This window comes from Tursiops truncatus, chromosome 7 (genome assembly GCF_011762595.2).
Source record: "Tursiops truncatus isolate mTurTru1 chromosome 7, mTurTru1.mat.Y, whole genome shotgun sequence".
NCBI classification, from domain to species: domain Eukaryota; kingdom Metazoa; phylum Chordata; class Mammalia; order Artiodactyla; family Delphinidae; genus Tursiops; species Tursiops truncatus.
This window is the reverse complement of record NC_047040.1, coordinates 93,652,267-93,672,528: the sequence shown is the minus strand read 5'-3', so window position 1 is coordinate 93,672,528 and position 20,262 is coordinate 93,652,267. Positions and strand designations below refer to the sequence as shown.

General features: G+C 36.0%; 1 protein-coding gene across 8 annotated transcripts in view; it reads right to left on the bottom strand.

Moving 5' to 3' along the window:
• ZRANB3 (zinc finger RANBP2-type containing 3) overlaps window positions 1-20,262 on the bottom strand; it is a 228,935-nt gene that overhangs the window by 76,158 nt on the left and 132,515 nt on the right. For all 8 annotated transcript variants that reach the window (XM_073807755.1, XM_033860228.2, XM_073807756.1 and 5 more), the window contains one exon: window positions 18,851-18,936. In XM_073807755.1, the coding sequence (XP_073663856.1) occupies window positions 18,851-18,936 (86 nt within the window). The remainder of the gene's footprint in view (window positions 1-18,850; window positions 18,937-20,262) is intronic.

The window sequence follows — 20,262 nt, the reverse complement described above, 5'->3', positions numbered from 1 at the left end:
TTTATAGTTTTAGGTTTTATATTTTAGTTTACAATCCATTTTTAATTGATTTTTTCAATTTTTAAATTATGGTAAATACACATAATATAAAATTTACCATCTTGACCATTACTAAGTAAACAGTTCAATGGTATTAAATAAATACATAATGCTATACAACCATCACCACAGGTCATCTCCACAGCTCTTTTCATCTTGTAAAACCAAAACTCTATGCCCATTAAATAGTAACTCCTCATTCCCTCTGACCCGCAACCCAGGGCAACCACCATTCTACTTTCTGTCTCTATGATTTTGACTACTCTAAGTACATCATATAAGTGGAATCATACAGTATTTGTCTGTTGGAGACTGGTTTATTGAACTTAACATAATGTCCAGGGTTCATTCATGTTGTGGCACATGTCGGAATTTCCTTCTTTTTTAAGACTGAAAATTCCACTGGATGTATAAGCCACATTTTGCTACTCTATTTGTCTGTTGATGGACACTTGGTTTGCTTCCATGTTTAACTTATTGTGAGTTACACTGCTATGAACAAGGGTACAAATATCTCTTCAAGACCTTGCTTTTAATTCTTTTGGGTATATACCCAGAAGTGAAATTGCTGAATCATATGGTAATATGAGCTCACTGCCTTCTGGCCTCCAAAGTTTCTGATAAAACATCAGCTGATAATCATTTTAAGGATCGCTTCTATGTGGCAAGTTGCTTTGCTCTTGCTATCAAGATTCTCTTTGTCTTTGTCTTTAGAAAGCTGGATTATAATGTATCTGGATATGCGCCACCTTCAGTTTATCTTATTCTGGAGTTTATTGTGCTTCTTGGATGTTTATAATCATATCTTTCATCCAATTTGGGAAGTTTTGAGTCCTTATTTCTTCAAATATTCTCAGCCCCTTTTTTCTCTCTTCTCTTGGGACTCTACAATCCACCTGCTGCTCTGTTTCATGGTTCACACAGATCCCTTAGGTTCTGTTCACTTTTCTTCATTCTTTTTTCTTTCTGTTCCTCAGACTTGAAAATTTCCATTGTCCTATCTTCAAGTTCTCTGATTCTTAATTCTGCTTGCTCAAATGTGCCTTTGAATTCCTCTAGGAAAATTTTCCTTTCAGTTATTTTACTTTTCAGATACAGAATTTCTTTTTAGGATTCTTTTTTAGGTTTTCTATCTCTTTATTAATATTTCCATTTTGTTCATTCATCATTTTCTGGACTTTCTCCACATCTTCCTTTAGTTCCTTTGAGAATCTCTGAAACAGTTGTTTTAGTCTTTGTCTAGGAGATCTGCCATCAGGTCTTTTCCGGGGCAGTTTCTATTTTATTTTTTTCCTATGAATGGGCCATACTTTCCTTTTCCTTTGTATGCCTTGTGATATTTTTGTTGAAAACCGGACATTTGAATCTAATAATATGGTAACTCTATAAACCAGATTCTCCCCTTCCCCATGTTCTACTGTTTTTTTTTTGTTGTTGTTGTTATTGCTTATTGTGGTTTTGTTTTTCATTTTTCTTTTTCTTTTTTTTAATTTTTGTAGACTGTCTCTGTGCTAAGGATCCGCCTGAGGTATAAACTTAAGGTCTTTTCAGTTCTTTTCTGATCCTGTGCCTTTTCCTGGGCATATGTGGTCCCTTTCAAATGTAACCCATGTATATAGTTATTTTTGAATGTCCTAATGTCTGGCCCCCAAAAGGGGAAAAACAGAAAAGTGAAGGGAGGAGGTAAATGGCACTAGCCTCTTAAATTACCTGGAAGTGACATAACCTGGAGGGGAAAGGGCTTGCAATAACAGGGAAAGGTGAAACAACAATGGATGCTCCCACTTCATCTGCACTTCCGTGATCAGAAGCAGCAATCAGTGATCAGAGTACAGATCTTTGATAATTTGGAGAACAGGGGCCTATGTGCCCAGCCTGGCTCCCACAAGCTGTGTGCAAGTTGCTCCAGGAACACGTATATAGCTGTCTGCCACGAGGCTGGAGGTGGGCGATGGATAGCTGTTTACTGTGGCAAGAGTTGGAATTGACTGAAATTAACCACAGTTTATTATCTAAGTCTTCCCCTGGAAGTTGCAAGTCTTCAATATACTCCAGATTTTCAAAATACTGACATCAGACAGACTCTGCCAGTGCAATTATTGTCTAGGTGGGGAGACAGATTCCTGATGTTTCCTACCGCACCACTTTCCAGAATCCTCTAAAACCCATTTTTAGTTAAATTTTACATAAGGTGTGAGAAATGAACTGAGCTGCTGCTACTGCTTTTCCTTCATTCTTTTTTTTTTTTTTTTTTGCATTTGTATATCTAATTGTTCCAGAAACATTTGTTGAAAGACAACTTTCTCCATAGGACTGCCTTGCATCTTTGCCAAAAATCAATTGACTACCAGGCTTCCAGGTTGGTGAACACATGGAGATTTCAGGGAGAGTGGAGCACCTAGAGAGGGCATGGTAGCTCCACAACCTTTCCCCATACCTTGTCCTGTGCATCTCTTCCATCTGGTTGTTCCTGAACACTTAGGACAAAACTGGAATTTCTGACAAGACTAAGGAGGACCCGGGAAGAAAATTAATGTCAAAGAGTCTAGAGGCCCAGAGCTTCGTTTGAGCCCTTGAGAATCCATGCTTCCCTACCTGACCCTGGAATCTGGCCCTGAAGGTGTTAAGCCAACCTCACATTATCAACCTTGACTTGGATGACTGATCCTAAAAAGAATTAACAAAGGCCTAGAAAAAAACAGCAGAAAGAAAGAAATTCAACAGAATCTGGCAGTAAGCTATACCTCAGGACAAGCAGAAAGTAAGATTTAACATACAATCTTCAGTTCACCATATCTCTTTTTTTCCACATGATCCAAGAAGGTACTGCACAAACAAAAGACTCTGTATCTCCCAAGAAATAACTCATGAGACGTTAATGAGAAAATCCCTTCCTCCCAGAGCTTACCCTCATGACACCTTAATTCTGAATAAACTGGACCATAAAAGCAAATCAAGACCTATGTCACCAGACTAAGGACATTCTGAGGAAAGCTGGATTCCACTCAGTCAATTCCTCTAATTCAATATCTAGAAAACAATGCTCTATTCTTGTAAAATGGGCTCAGCAGACACAGTACAGGAGAATTCCAACTATTAGTTAATTAAGGGAAGGACTAAGGTTGTAAAAGGGAGTGACAGAGAAACAAAGGGAGAAAACAAAATAAGAGAAACAAAAGGAGATGAAGTAGAGGCAGTTGGGCTGGCATCATAGTCATGGCGGGAGGCAGAATGCATGGTATAGTAAAAATTCTACTGGTAATCTGATTATTATTGCATTGAATCTATACAACAATTTGAGAAAAAAGGTCATTTCAAAAACATTGAGTCTTCCAGTCCATGAACACAGTATTCCACTTCACTTATTTAAATCTTTCATTTTTTCCTTAATGTTTTATAGTTTATACATATCTAACTTTATAAGAAACAGCCAAGCTTTTTTTCTAAAGGTGGCTGTAGCATTTTGTTTTCCCACTACAATATTTGAGTGTTTAACAACTAAACAATTTGACAAATGATAGAAATTGGAGAAATTTAGAATATTCCATTCTCATATTAAATAATGATAAACCATATATGTAATCCAGTGTGTAGTTCTGGTTCTATCACCCAAGAAGAATACCACAGACTAGAAAATGTTTAGAAATGGGAATAATTTAATGTAAATATGCCAGAGGGCGGGCTTCCTTGGTGGCGCAGTGGTTGAGAGTCCGCCTGCCAATGCAGGGGACACGGGTTTGTGCCCCGGTCTGGGAAGATCCCACGTGCCGCGGAGCGGCTGGGCCCTTGAGCCATGGCCGCTGAGCCTGCGTGTCCGGAGCCTGAGCGCCGCAACTGGAGAGGCCACAACAGTGAGAGGCCTGCGTACCGCAAAAAAAAAAAAAAAAAATGCCAGAGGGAGAAAATGAAGTAGGGAAGTTCTATTATAGGAAAATAGAATGAAAAATTGGAATTATTCAGAGTGAAAACACTAAGAGAACTTACAAATAGAACTGATAAAGAGCAACAGTCTAGATAAATAAAACATAAACTTGTTCCCAAATCCTGAAATATTAGGATGCTCTGAAACTCAAGAAAGGTATCACCATGAAAAGAGCAGACTGTACATTACAATGTAATCAAGCTGTGGAAAAGAGGAATCAACAAATTGTGATTTTTTTCACCCTAACCATAGTCAGTTGATGGAATGAAAGATATGGAAAATGCCGGAAGAAACATGAAGAATTTATTTCTTCAATGCAGTCAGACAGTTGGTTTTGGAAATGTTTAACATTTAGGGAACTAACTGTAGAGATCAAGAATTTTAGAAAGCCCAGTGTCCTGAGATAAAATATGCTGCTCAGAAGACCTTACATGTTTACCAGTATAACTGGACAATCGAGTGCTCTAAACTTGAAACTGCAGGAAGAAAAAAGAGGCTGCTGTATTGGTTTAAGAGAGTATAGGAACTCAGATGCAGCTGAGCCACGTGCATGGGACAGATGGCTTCTCAAGAGTGTGTTCATCTCCTGTTAGTAAAGCTCTTTGAGCTCTGTAAAATAGCAGATTCTGAAGCACTAGGAATCAATTCAGTGAAAAGGAGTTCAAATGTGTAGAAGAAATTCACATAGATGGAAGTAATGTTTTGTGTTTCTTAAGCAAACCAAATCTTAAGATGTATTTGAGGGACTTCCCCGGTGGTCCAGTGGGTAAGACTCCGTACTCCCAATGCAGGGGGCCCAGGTTCAATCCCTGGTGGGGGAACTAGATTACGCATTCATGCCGCAACTAACAGTTTGCATGCCACAACTAAGAAGCCCACATGCCACAACTATGAAGCCTGTGTGCCGCAACTAAGAAGTCTACATGCCTCAACTAAAAAAGATCCCACATGCCGCAACTAAGACCTGGCGCAGCCAAAATACATAAATAAATTTTTTAAATTAATTAATTAATTTTATTTTTGGCTGCATTGGGTCCTTGTTGCTGTGCTCAGGCTTTCTTTTATTTGTGGCGAGCAGGGGCTACTCTTCGTTGTAGTGCGTGGGCTTCTCATTGCAGTGGCTTCTCTTGCTGTGGAGCACAGCCTCTAGGTGCACGGGCTTCAGTAGCCGTGGCATGTGGGCTCAGTAGTTGTGGCACACAGGCTCTAGAGCACAGGCTTAGTAGTTGTGGCACATGGGCTTAGTTGCTCCGCGGCACACGGGATCTTCCCGGACTGGGGCTCGAACCCGTATCCTCTGCATTGGCAGGCGGATTCTTAACCACTGCACCACCAGGGAAGCCCCAATAAATAAATATTTTTTAAAAATCACAATGAGATACTACTTTGCACCCATTTAAAAAAAAAGATGTATTTGAATCATCAAAGTAATTGTGGTCAGGACCAAAAACAGGTGAATAAACTGAGGCAAACTACTCACCTAAATAAAGTACTTCTGGAATTACAGAGATAAACATATGAGTCCAAGAACTGTTTTTCTGGCTATTTAGATAAATTTGGGAGCAAGTTAAAAATCTCCCTGGATCTATGAAAATATATTATGTCACAAAATAACTCAAAATTTTAATGCAACTTAGAAACACCATGAAAATCTGAGATTAGAATCATGAATACCCAGAGTGTAAGCTCCTTAATGGCAAGGACCATATCTTATTAATCTTTGCATTCTTAGCACCTAGCATTGTGCCTAACATATAATAAGTAGCTTATGAATTAATGAATAAATGGATGAACTGACTAATGAATACACCCCACAGTTCTTGAGAAGAGCAATTCTTTAGCAAGCAAAAACCGAAGCAACAACCAGAGTTTGGAAAGGTACATGTGGTTAAATGTGGCAAATTAATCATATTTATTACTTGTTTCTATGAAAACCCTTCTAACATGAAAGGAAAGGAATTTAAAAGGTATTCCAGGGGCTTTCCTGATGGTGCAGTGGTTAAGAATCTGCCTGCCTATGCAGGAGACACAGGTTCGAGCCCTGGTCCGGGAAGATCCCACATGCTGTGGAGCAACTAAGCCCGTGTGCCACAACTACAGAGCCTGCGCTCTAGAGCCCAAGAGTCACAACTACTGAGCCCACGTGCCACAACTACTGAAGCCCGTGCGCCTAGAGCCCGTGCTCTGCAACAAGAGAAGTCACTGCAATGAGAAGCCCGTTCACCGCAATGAAGAGCAGCCCCCGCTCGCCGCAACTACAGAAGGCCCGTGCACAGCAACGAAGACCCAATGCAGCCAAAAATAAATTAATTAATAAATAAATAAATTAAAAAAAAATAAAATGTATTACATAATAAGAACAAAGAGAATAAGAGAGAGAGAGAAACAGAAGACGAGGATTTCAAGCAATTTTTGGAAAAGGGAAAGTAAGTAGAGGAGATGTCCTGGTTAAAACATGGTGAACTGAACACAAATAGTATCCTCAATCAAAATGAGTCCAAAGACATAAAGATATATTAACCCACCAGGACAAACAGAATGAAAGAGAAACAGCAAACAATGTGAACATACTTCTAGAAGCAAAAAATAAAGTGAAGAAGCTAACAAAACAGAGAAAGCTGAATACCAAGGACCTAAAGAGGGGTGTCCACAAAATCCCAGAATGTCTCAGGAATTAAAAAGATCAGGTACCTTAGAAGGTGGGGATAAGTGTGACATGATAGCTAAAAATGGGGACACTGGTTGAAAGACTGTATAAGGCATGGTGACATGCCCTGATTCTCTCCCCATCCCATGCCACCCTGTTACTATCCCCCACCATGAGATTATAGTTTTATTCTACAAGAGAAATTGAACCAAAGTTTAACCTAGGGAAACCAAAAACAGGAGAAGGTGGGGGAAAGGCGCCATATGGAAACCAGATAGATTGAGATAAAGTCTACATACTAAGCATTGAGTACATTATTCTCCTTCCCTTGTTCATGCCAAAAACATGGTAGCCAGGTTTAAACCTCCGCAACACTCACAGCAGAAGAATGGACAGTTCTTTGTTTCTTTTAAAAATGTAAAAGGTCAGAAAGATGTCCTCCACATAATGACATTTGGGGATTCCCCAATGAAAAGCTCATCCTTTTCTAGTCAAAAAGCTCTTCTAATGAGCTTTTTAACATCAGTTTTTAATACGAATGGCCATTAAGATATTGAGGAGAGCCTCCAATATGAACAATGAAGACCAAAACAATACCAAAAAAAAAAATTCAGAGTAAACATAAAATGCAGCAAACAGAAGAAAACTTGAAAATAAAAAATAAAACAAAATAATACCGAAAACCCACCCAGCAACAACAAGCATCCAAAAAGAGGAGGTTACAAGACTACAGGGAATAAGGGGAGAAAGGGTAAGAAAGGATGGCTAACAATTCATAATAGTTTAGCTCTTTTCTTTAGCTAAAACAAAAATTCAACAGAAGAACCATGTGATAAAGGAGGAAATCTCTCAAAAAAGTAAAACAAAAAATAAAAATAAGAAAGTTAAAGGACAAATATTACATAAATAATAGGAGTTCCAGAAAGAAACATTGAAGGAAAGGGAAAGAAAAAGTTAAAATGAATAATTCCCAGACATAAGCACTCAAGTTTTGAGATTAAAGGGACCAATTAGTGTCCATCATTTGAAAAAAAGAACACAAACCTAGGCACATATTTATGAAATTAAACAGTAACAGGGTAAAGGATAATCTTACAAGCTTCCAGAATAGGGGGGAAGACAAATATATGAAACATGGAAAGGATCAAAAGTCAGAATGGCACTATGATTCTTAATGGCAACCATGGTTATTAGAGACAATGGAGAAATGCTTCAAATTCCTGAGGAAAAATGATTTCCAAAACAAAAATCTATACCCAACCAATGTAAAAATCAAGAGATTATCTATAAGCAAACATATAAAGATTCAAAAAATGTACTTTCTGTGCACGTTTCTTAGGAAACCATTCAGGGTTATGTGTTCAGAAAAAAACAGGAAATATGCTAAGAGGAACAAAGGAAAAAAAATGTACAAATGACCCTGTAACATCTGGTCATATCAGATGTCAAGGAAGCAATTAAAGACTAGTAGGGTTCTGTCAAAAGTACCATATTGAAGACAGTCCCTTTTGTCAAATGTGGGACAATCGGACCATCAATAAAGATAATAAATAAAATGGATTGAAAAAATATGAGATAAAAATAAAACCTCTCAAGCACTCAAGAGACTAGGATTAGAAGGTAATTTCTTCAACCTGCTAGTGTATGAAAAAAAACAAAATAAGATAAATGTTATGAATCATACACTGAAAAGTACATAACACCATAGAAATCAATTTAAAAATTAAATAAATGGAAACAAATCTCTGTTCATAGGTTGGAAGGTTTAATATTATTAAAGTGGCAAAACTCCCCAAAATGATCTATAGATACTATGCAATCTCTATCAAAATTCCAGACGACGTCTTTGCAGAAATCAACACACTGATCCTAAAATTTCGATGAAAGTGCAAGGGACACAGAGCAGCCAAAACAAACTTGAAAAAGAACAAAGTTAAAGGACTTAACTTTACTAATTTCAAAAAATAAAAGCCCTCACTGGACACTATTAGAGAATGCTAGCAAAACAACTTATTATTTTGAACACTCATAAATAAAAAGGAAAAACTAAGCATTTATCCTGCCTTTTGTAAACAAAGAGAACCACTGAGTGTCCAAATAGTGGATGAGGCATGGTTGGTTCCTTTATAGAGGCATGTCAGGTAATAAATGAAGAAAGAGTATTAGAATATCACCATTTTGCAATGTCTAATGATTTAATAAATCATGTACTGAATGTTGATAGCTACTAACATGACAAAAAGAGAGTCCTTAGATATCACAGGCCTTCTAATGGAAGAACACAACATCCCTAGAAAAGTAGAATTGCTAAAAAAATTGAAATCTCTATATCAAATACAGAGGACAGAGGAACATGTTAAATAACACCATGGAGATGCAAGCAGCAAAATCCAGATTACAGACACAATTTAGTTTCTTCAACAAATTAAAATTAACCAAATAAACAAGGAAATAGAGGAGAAACTTGGAGACTAAGAGAGACTTAGATTAAGAGAGATCTATCATTTGTAATGTGTGAGCCTTATTTGAGTACTGACTCAAACAATGGGGAAAAAACTTAAAAAACTGTACAATTATGATATTCACAAGATAACTGAGAATTGAAACACTGAGTTTTTAATGTTATTAAGGGATCATTATTAATTTTAATCTTTTTATGTATGATAATGGTATAATAATTAATTTTTTTTTAAAAAAGAGTTCTTACTCTCTAGGTATATTTACTGAAACATTTTATGGATAAATTGTGCTGTCTAGGCTTTGCTTCAAAATAATACAGGGTGGTGGAGGTAAATGAGATTATAACTAAAACAAGATTGGCCATAAGCTGACAAATGTTGATGCTCATGAAGAGTACATGGGGGGCTCATTACTTTGTTCTGTCTACTTTTACATATATTGAATTTTTCCATGATAAAACATTAAAAAGAAGACCAGAAAATAAACTAAGAAACAAAAGTCATCGAATCCAGGAATGGAACGGCAAAAGAAAATTCAGAAAGACAGCTTTGCACCATGCCTAAAGAAAAACCAGTCCAGAGTGGAGCAGAACAGGAGGCTGTGGGAGGGAGGCCTCCAGGAAATAAGAAAAAAAAAAAAAAAAAGAAGATAATTCTATGAGCTTGTATGGCCTTTTGGAAGTTGACAGATCTGTTGAAGTCTTTGAGGTAAAAAAGAAAAAAAATAGTGATAGCTATATAGAAAACCAAAAGATGGAATAAAAGGGAATAATTAAAGATAAAAAGTTGACCAAGAAAGGAAGAGTCAGCTATTTGATTTATTAGAGAACAATATTATTTAGTCTATTTAGTCTATTTATTTAGCCAATCATATAAACACGGATACTGAATTACCAAATAATTCAAATACTGAAAAAGGAATAACAGAAAAGTGATGACATGGGGTGTTTAAATTACTACTCTTTCACTTTTTAGTTTTGTGATCTGGACAAGTTACTTAATCTTTTCAAGTCTCAGTTTACTCATCTATAAAATGGACATATCAATCATGTAGGATTGTTTAAAGAATTAAAGGTAATACATCTAAAATACATAGCGTAGTATCTTATACATAAAATAACATACCATATAGCCAATAAAAAAGCTGTATTTTAGTTATTGATATAGAAAGACATCTTAAAAATTGTGTTCAATGAAAAAGCATATTCCAGAAGAGTATGCATACTATGGCCCAATTTATATAAAACTGCCTCTCTATCTCCCTACCAATCTACCTATCCTTATGTAGCTAAGCAGAGAAGCTATCTAGAGGGGAAGTCACTATAATAAATTAGTCCTGGTTACCTCTGGACAGTGAGAGTTCAGTTAATTTGTACTGATTTTAAAATTCTTTTCTCTTTGTTTGATTTGATAAAATAAGTATGAATCCTTTTCACAAAAGCAATAAACTATCTTTACATTAGTAATATTTAAAAAATAAAACAGAGAAATTAAAAAAAATAAAATAGGGAGATTGGGATTGACATGTATACACTGATGTGTATAAAATGGATGACTAATAAGAACCTGCTGTATAAAAAAAATAAATAAAATAAAATTCAAAAAAATAAAAAAATATTAAAAAATAGAAACAAACCAACAAAAACCTAACTTGAGGGTTTCAAATTTTGTATTTTGCATTAAGAAGTTCTCATCTTTCACTTTGTTACCTAAAAAAACTAATATAGCTCCATGAAACAACCCTTCATGAATTATATACTCTCTGAGGAAAGAGAATATTCCTAGTTCATCAAAAAGTCTACAAATAATAAATGCTGGAGGGTAAAGGGTGGGGATAAAAGGAAACCCTCCTAAAGTGTTGGTGGGAATGTAAATTGGTGCTGCCACTATGTAAAACAGTATTGAGATTACTTAAAAAACTAAAAATAGAGTTACCATATGATCCAGCAATCCCACTCCTGGGCATTTATCAGGAAAAGACAAAAACTCTAATTTTAAAAGATAAATGCACCCAGTGTTCATAGCTGAATCACATAAGTTTTGATATGTTATCTTTTCATTTTCATTCATGTCAAAGTATTTCCTTTTTTCTTTTTATATTAAGTTATTTATTTATTTATTTTGGGCTGTGTTGGGTCTTCCGTTTCTGTGCGAGGGCTTTCTCTAGTTGTGGCAAGCGGGGGCCACTCTTCATCGCGGTGCATGGGCCTCTCACTATCGCGGCCTCTCTTGTTGCAGAGCACAGGCTCCAGACGTGCAGGCTCAGTAGTTGTGGCTCACGGGCCCAGTTGCTCCGCGGCATGTGGGATCCTCCCAGACCAGAGCTCGAACCCATGTCCCCTGCATTAGTAGGCAGACTCTCAATCACTGCGCCACCAGGGAAGCCCCCATGTCAAAGTATTTTCTAATTTCCCCTGTGATTTCTTCTTTGACTCATTTATTACTTAAGAACATGTTGAATTTCTATATATTTGTGAATTCCCCTAATTTCTTTCTGTAATTGGTTTCTGATTTTATTCCGCTGTGGTTGGAGAACACACTTGTGATTTTAATCCTTGTAAATTTATTGAGATTTGTTTTATGGCTTAACATATGGTGTATCCTGGAAAACCTTACGTGTGCACTTGAGAAGAATGTGTATTCTACTGCTGTTGTGTGGAGCGTTCGATAGATGTCTGCCAGGTTTATAGTGTTTTTCAAGTTTTCAAAAAAAAATTTTTATTGAGTTATAGTTGATGTAAAGATTAATACAAATTTCATTTTAACAGTGTATAAAAACTTGTCCCTGTATAGCTCTAAAAATAAATAAATAAATAAAATAACTTATAAAGACAATGTTAAAGCATGAGACAAGATGATAACTAAGTGAAAACAGTAGATGACAGCATCACATGTAGGCTATGTTAAACTTTAAAACTATGTAAAAATTATTAGATATATGGACAAGCATAGAAATAAAAAAATGAAAACAATTTACTTGTTAGTATAGTTGGATTACGTTATTTTTCCATTCCATTTTTATTGTATGGTGTTATATATTTTATTGTCTTCTTGTCATATATACATATGAATATTTTACTATTTCTTATATTAAGCCCAAATCTACCTCCCCATTAAGTTTCATTCCTTGATAATAATGTTACTCTCTGAGACCACAAAGATAAAAGTCTAATTCCTTTAAAACATGACAGATCTTTAAGTATTTAAAGACTTATTCCCTCTAGGTCTTCTCTTTTTCAAATTCCTATAGGCTTCCTAAGATCAAGCACTACATCTTACTCATCTTTGTATTGCCGGCAGCTCTGAAATAATGTCTTAAATATAGCAGGCAATCAATAATATTAGGCATTTGTAGAGCTGAATATGAAATCCCCTCATTATTCCGGGAACCCTTTCCCAGATATGTTTTCATTTGTTAACATGCTTCTTAAAATGTGACTTTTAGTTCCCTTTCAGTTCCTTGTATTCCTTGTCTCCAGTGACCTTCTAAAATCCACTCCAATCATTCTACTCCCACAGCAATCATCGATCCTGAAAAAGAGCTCTACCTGGTAAATTCAGACCTTCCACTCTTTAGAACCTCCGTCCTCCTAGCCCTCTTGTTCACTCACACCCACTGTAGCTTTACTATCTCATCAGGACCTTTAAGTCAACTTTTACCATATCCACAATAACCTTCCTGTCTTCACATCCTTCCTCACCTTACTTTGATTTCCGAGTCCATACATTACCTTTGTTTTTATCAGTATAGTATAATTTCCCTTGTCCCACAGTCCATGCATTGCAAGCTAGTGAAAAAAAGAAAAAATCTTGGATCGACCCAACTATAAGCCTTTTCCAAGCCTCTACCCACGCTGCGGGGAAATATACCTTAGAGAAGACTGGCTCCAGTACAAATCTAGAATTGCTGATCTCAATTGGTTATTCAGTGCTGCACCAATTCTACCACACTAATCTCATTATCTCATTCCCCCATTCAGCAAAATCTCACACCATATCAATATTCATCAAAATCTCACACCATGTCAACGTTCATCAAACTTTTAACCCTCAACTTTTCCATTTCTCTGAAACTTTTCCAGTTTCCTAGAGAAAATAAAAGTATGCAAACTCCCTCAACTTCTAGCCAGCCCAGAAACTATGGATATTGTAAATAATATCATAAAGCCATAAAAAGGCTGAAGGTATTTAGGTATACAAAGAAAGGACAAATAAGTAAAGTACAAAACAACGTGTATGTTTATAACAACTAGTAAAAAATAGGAATTTGCTTGAAAAGGCACACAATTTATGCAGAAAGATTAAAAACTACACACAGTTGCCTAAAGGGAGGGAAACTGGGGTGAAAGGAAGATTTTTCAAAGTATATACGCTTCTATCGCTTTAGAATTTTGAACCATGTGAAAATGTTGTCTTAAAAAATAACAAGTAAAACTTGTGAATATAATCATGCGTGTCCTTTCATGCATGCAGTGGGGGGATGGGAAATTATTATTTAATGGGCACAGTTTCAGTGCCCATTAAAGTTCTAGAGATGGATGGATGGTGGTGATGGCTGCACAACAATGTGAATGTACTTAATATCACTGAACTATAAACTTAAAAATGGTTAAAATGATAAACTTCCTCAAGTATATTTTAGTGTAATAAAAAAAACCCCACAATAGTGATAACTAAAATAACAACACAAAACACCCTCCAGTGCCTTCCTACTGCTATTATGATGAAGAACAAGACCCTGTATAATATGACCCGTGCCTAACTCCATCTTGCCTTGAGACCCTCTCTTCAATTCACTCAAGAATATTCAAGCTGAACTGAACTTCTTCTAGTTCCTCAAAGGCATAGCAGTCTCTCTTGCTCTGAGCCTTACCACAGAAAATTCTTCTTCCTGGAATGCAAATAAATATCACTTATTCACAGGATGCCTCTTCTGTCCTCTCTGACTTACTTTTAGTTCACTCTATTAAACTCTGCCATAACATCCTTTGCTTCCCTTTTATGACACTCATCACAACTATAATTATCTAGTTAGCGTCTGACTAGAAAATTCAATGAAGGCTAGGACCACTTGAGTCTTGTTCTCTAATGCATACCTGATGCCTAGCACATGGCATGGCATGTAACAAGTACCCTATAAATATTTTTTGAATGAATGGATTAATTCAAAATTAGACCATACTCCTGATAGTCTAATCAATGAGCAGAGTAGAACCATCCCTTACCCTAGATGCTACTTTGATTAGTGTGCCCTAATATTACTTTATTTTTATCAGTTATGACAGACACTTGACTTTAATTTAGCCTAGCATTATTTAAAACCAGAAGTCTTTTTGAACTGAACTACTGATAAAAGGTGAGGATTTCTCAAATCCCTTCCGCACAAAGCAGACTTTCTAAGCCTAAGTGCAGAATTTATCCTATTAATTTTTATCTAGTTAGTTTTCAAACTCATCTCTGCCATCCAGTATATTAACTATTTCTCTCAGATTCGAGCCATTTGCAAATGGAGTAGACATGACCTCTATTTAGCCATGGATTAGAACATTAAATGCAACAGTGCTAACGACAAGGTACCGTGCACTTCCATAAAAGACAGCTTTCTTGAAGCTGACATGACCTACTAATTATTAACACTTTTGGAGAATGACTATAAATACCTTTATATGTACTATCACCCAGGATTTTCCCTCTCATAAAAATTTAGACAACTATTTCTCCTAAGAGGTAGAATGGGCACAAAATATCAGCTGTAAAGAAAGTTCAGAAATTTTGATAAATTACTATAAAGATATTCTTAACCTTTAAGCATGACATCAGGGAGGTGGCTGCTAATAACGGGATGCATGGTTGGACTATCTATGTGTCCTTTTTTTCTATGTAGAGGAACATTTTTTAAAGTTGCCATTGCCAAAGTCTTTCTTACTGCCAGGAAAAGTGAAAAAAATGTAACAGGAAGTCACATACAGGACAAGCCATTTAACCTTGCCAGGTTCCTATAAAATGACAGAGGGGGACTGCATGATTGTAAAGTCTTTCTAGCTCTAACGTGCTAATGGTTGAAACTGAATGTGCTGCCTTCTCCAAGTCATATTTGTATTTATAGCTTCTTCTAAATATAACCTAGTAGAGTGAATGATGTAAGGAATCTTGGATATGAGATGCTCTGATTGAGTAATACTTTCTCTTGTTCCTCTCAAAGCAAACCAGGTAGGTGGTTACCTACACCTAGACTTCTCATCTCAAAATCACATTCATGTAAGTATACTTCTGTTTACCATTACTTATGTATTTAATAAACTTTACAAAGGTAAAGTTACATTTTTACTCAAACTTCATTTAATTTTATTTTTAATATAGTCATGACATTTCAAGTATAAAATAAGGGTCTAGAACTGAATAACTAACCATAATTTGGCTTCTGCAAAATTATAGTGTGAAAATGACAACTTCATAGAATCCAAACATTATGGAAAAAAATTTAACATTCCATAGACTAACTTAAAATGCCAAGAAGTGCCTTGATCTGAATCAGAGTCTATGAAACCATAGGGCTTTCGAGGTAAAGAAGTAAAGGAATAACATAAAACTTTTGAAATGGAATCTGAAAGAAAATGCCTTGAGAAGCATGATGATAATCTTGAAATGGCTTTCTCTCGTAAACAGGAAATAGAACACAATCTCTCTAATCATAAAGCATTTCATAAACTTTTCTTTGAAACAATGTCTACATTAATAAGCAAGAAAAGGACAGGTATACACTTCTAACACTTCTAATGTCATGTGACAAGTCCTAATCAGAAAACAAACAAAAAAAGAAATGTATTCTGACCAGTTAGGTTTTGCTAGTCCCCAAAATGTAATTAATATATTAATATATCTGTTTCATGTAGACAGACGTTTGACATTTATAATCTGCAAGAATTATAACTAAGGGCTCCCCAACAATATCTACCATTGTACCTATTTGGTATTATATCCTAAAACTATTTATTATTATTTGTGTAGAGGAAGACAACTGACTTTTTAATGATAACTTTGTGCTAGGACACCTTAATGAAATCTCTTTGGTTTTGAACATTTTTGAGCTCATCGTCTTGGGTCTTCTAAATAAATAATATCAGCTGCACATAATAATAATTTTGCCTTTTTCTTTCCCTTTTTTTTTTTTTTTTTTTTTTTTGCTGTACGCGGGTCTCTCACCGTTGTGGCCTCTCACCGTTGTGGCCTCTCCCGTTGCGGACGCGCAGACCCAGCGGCCACGGCCCACGGGCCCAGCCGCTCCCCAGCACGCGGGATCCTCCCGGACCCGGGCACAAACCCGCGTCCCCTGCATCGGCAGGCGGACTCCCAACCACTGCGCCACCAGGGAAGCCCTTCTTTCCAATTTTTACCTCTTATTTTTCTTTTGAGTAGTTGAACTAATGCCTGCAGAATAAAGGTAAAGTGCGTGACAATTAACACCCTTGCCTTGGTTTTAGTGTTCCATGTGATGGTGGCTTTGGGATTAAAACACATACAGATACATAAACGTATATATTATATGTGTTGATATGTATATAAATATCACACATGAATAACTTAAAATTATTAAAAACTGTAATCAAAGGTGAATGCTGGGGACTTCCCTGGTGGTGCAGTGGTTAAGAATCCACCTGCCAATGCAGGGGACACAGGTTCTGAGCCCCAGTCCAGGAAGATCCCACATGCCGCGGAGCAACTAAACCTATGCGCCACAACTACTGAGCCTGCACTCAAGAGCCTGCGAGCCATAACTACTGAGCCCACCACTGCAACTACTGAAGCCCGTGTACCTAGAGCCTGTGCTCTGCAACAAGAGAAGCCACCACAATGAAAAGCCCACGCACCACAACAAAGAGTAGCCCCTGATTGTTGCAACCAGAGAAAGCCCACATGAAGCAATGAAGACCCAACACAGCCAAAAATAAACAAATAAATAAATTTATTAAAAAAAAAAAGATGTATGCTGAACTTTATTAAATTCTATCTCAGCATAAATGGGGAAAATGAAATGAAGCTTTTCCTTTTCATTATTAACATGGCTAAATATATTAATAGACTTCCTAATATTAAACTATGGCTGCATTCCTGACATAGATTCCATTTGCATATGGTTAATATATTAGGCCATTTAATGAGTATCTGGTTTATACTAATATTGACTATTTCTGCATTTATAGTCTTAAGTAGAAAAAGAGCCTTGGTTCTTTTTGTGTGTGTGCTATCTTCTCTGATTTTGGGTATCAGTGTTAAACTGCCTTCACATAAACAATTTGGAAGGATTCTTTGTATCTCTGTGCTTTAGAGCCCTTTAAAAGGCATCAGAACATCACAACCACATAGGGATATTTGAGGGAATTGTAAAAAGAAAAAAATCAAATACACACACACATACTGACAAAAAAGATAAGGGACTCATATCACAGATAAAGACCTGATGCTCACAATATATAAAGATTTCCAGTACATCAATAAGAAAAAAACCTAATAAGCTTAGTAGAATGAAGGGCAAAGAGCACAGATAACTGACAGATAAAAATACAAATGACTCTTACATATATGAAAAAAATGTTCAGCTTCACTTAGTAATGTGCAAGAAGACTAATGTGCATTAAAACTACTATCAAATCACACTGGCAATACAAAATAATTTCTATTTGAATATGTTGGCAAGGTGTGGGGAAAGAGACAATCTTACTGCTGATAGGAATATAAATCGGTATAAGTTTTGTGGAGCATAATTTGCAAACGTCTAAAAAATATAAAAATGCAAATGCCCTTTCTACCAGCAATTCCACTTCTAATAAATTTATCTTACAGGTTTATTCCCATGTATATTACATGAAATATTAAAATACCTAAAAATTATTGAGAGCTCACTATGTACCAGTCACTGTTCAAGCCTTTATAAATATAAGCTAATTTAAGTCTCATAATAACTCTGAGGAAGGAATAATTATTCTGTTTTTAGAGCTGAAGAAATTAAGGGATAGGGAGGTAAATTTATTTTCCTAAAATGAAACATCTGGTAGGCACTGAATATGAAAATAAAACACAGGTGGTCTAGCTCTAGTTTTACATGCTCTTTGACACTATAATATACTACCTCTCAACACGTGCAAGGATATGCATTGCTGCACTGTATGCAACAGTTATATACCACAAATAAATGTCTATTAATAGTACACTGCATAAATCAATTACAGGGCATCCAAACAGTAGAATACATGCAGCATTTAAAAAGAAAGGTCAAAGCTCTTCTAGTAACTGATATGCATGGATCTCCAATACATAGTAGGTGAAGACAGCAAACTGCAGAACAGTGTGTATGTACATTACAATACTATATATGTAGAAATAAAATGAAATAACATTATACACACATAACCACATGTGCTTTTTCACATATAAAGTATCTCCAGAAGGATACTCCTTCTCCAGAAGAGAATGTTTAACTGAGAAACACAGGTGGAATGGGCACTTACTTTTCATTTTTGTGCAATGTGCACATCCATCTAGTCAATAAAAATAAATAGTTTTAAAAATGAAATACTTGAAAGGTAAAAAATAAAGAAAGACAAACTGCCATTATCTACTCCTTTTACTTATTTTATATATGGGTCATCCACCCAAGATTTTACTTCAAATTATTCCATAACTACCACAAGCTTGAAAAACATTGGAACAAAGAATAACTAACAGAGCTTAATGTTCATGGTAAATATGTGAGGATTGAAACTTACAGAAAATAGTTTGTCTTACCTGACATGTGCATTACAGTATCTTTTGGCATACTCGGTCCATGTTCCAAATTTTTGTGGAAAGAGAGCTTCAATCTGCATAAAAAGCTGTAACAATACAAGTGTTCTCAATATGTTGTAATATTTTCAAGTAAATTAGTTACTACGATAAATCCAGTTAATGAAATAGTAAAAAGTAGAAAAGAAAATCTATCTCTTTTTCATCAAGGCTCCTCCTTCCCCTCCATCCACCCAACCATGCCATCCTATTCTTCAGGAATAACTGCTATCCTTTTCTTCAATATACATTTCTATATTTTGTATGCCTATATATGCATATTTGTATATTCTCTTCTATTCAGACGAAGAGGATCATATAACATACACAACTCGAATTTTGTCCCTCAAAACATGTCTTAGACATCATTAAAGTACATATATACCTAATTTTACTTAGTTTTAAAAATTATATAAGCAATGTATAATAATAATAATAATAAATACTGCTTAAAGGCTGCATAGCAACTCTTTATTATGTAGACGTACTGGAAAATATTTTAAAGGTCTCCTGATAATGGACATATAGACTGTTTCTAGCTTTTATGCAGTTACAAAAATTAATAACTTGGTGTAAGTCTATGTGTATGAGTGCAAATACGTAAATATATGTAGGTGTAGGTATATGTATCTACATCTACATCTATCAATCATCTCTCTATCTATCCATCCATCCATCCATCCATTCCCCATCTGCATTTATATTAGATGGGTTTATAGGGTACATTTTTAGAAATGAAACAGGTGGGTTTAAGGTATATGTTTTTAAAAATTTGATAGATGTTACTATGCTGCACTGTAAAAAGATGGTCCCAATTTATACTCCCATCAATAGTATCATAAAATCTTTTCATTTTTATAACTTTAATAGAATGCACATAGTAGTGTCTCACTGTTAATATGCTTTTTAAAAACAACAGCTTTATTGAAATATAAATTCATATACCACTTTTACTGTTCACACTTTTAAAGTGTAAATTCAGTGGCTTTTAGTATGTTCAAAATGTGCCCCAGGGACTTCCCTGCTGGTGCAGTGGTCAGGAGTCTGCCTGCCAATGCAGGGGGCACGGGTTCAAGCCGTGGTCCAGGAGGATCCTACATGCCACGGAGCAACTAGGTCCGTGCACCACAGCTACTGAGTCTGCACTCTAGAGCCTGCGAGCCTCAACTACTGAGCCCACGTGCCACAACTACTGAAGCCCACGTGCCTAGAGCCCGTGCCCTGCAAAAAGAGAAGCTACCACAATGAGAAGTCTGTGCACCGCAACGAAGACTAGCCCCTGCTCGCCGCAACTAGAGAAAGCCTGTGCACAGCAATGAAGACCCAACGCAGCCATAAATAAACAAACAAACAAACAAACATAAATATTAAAAAAA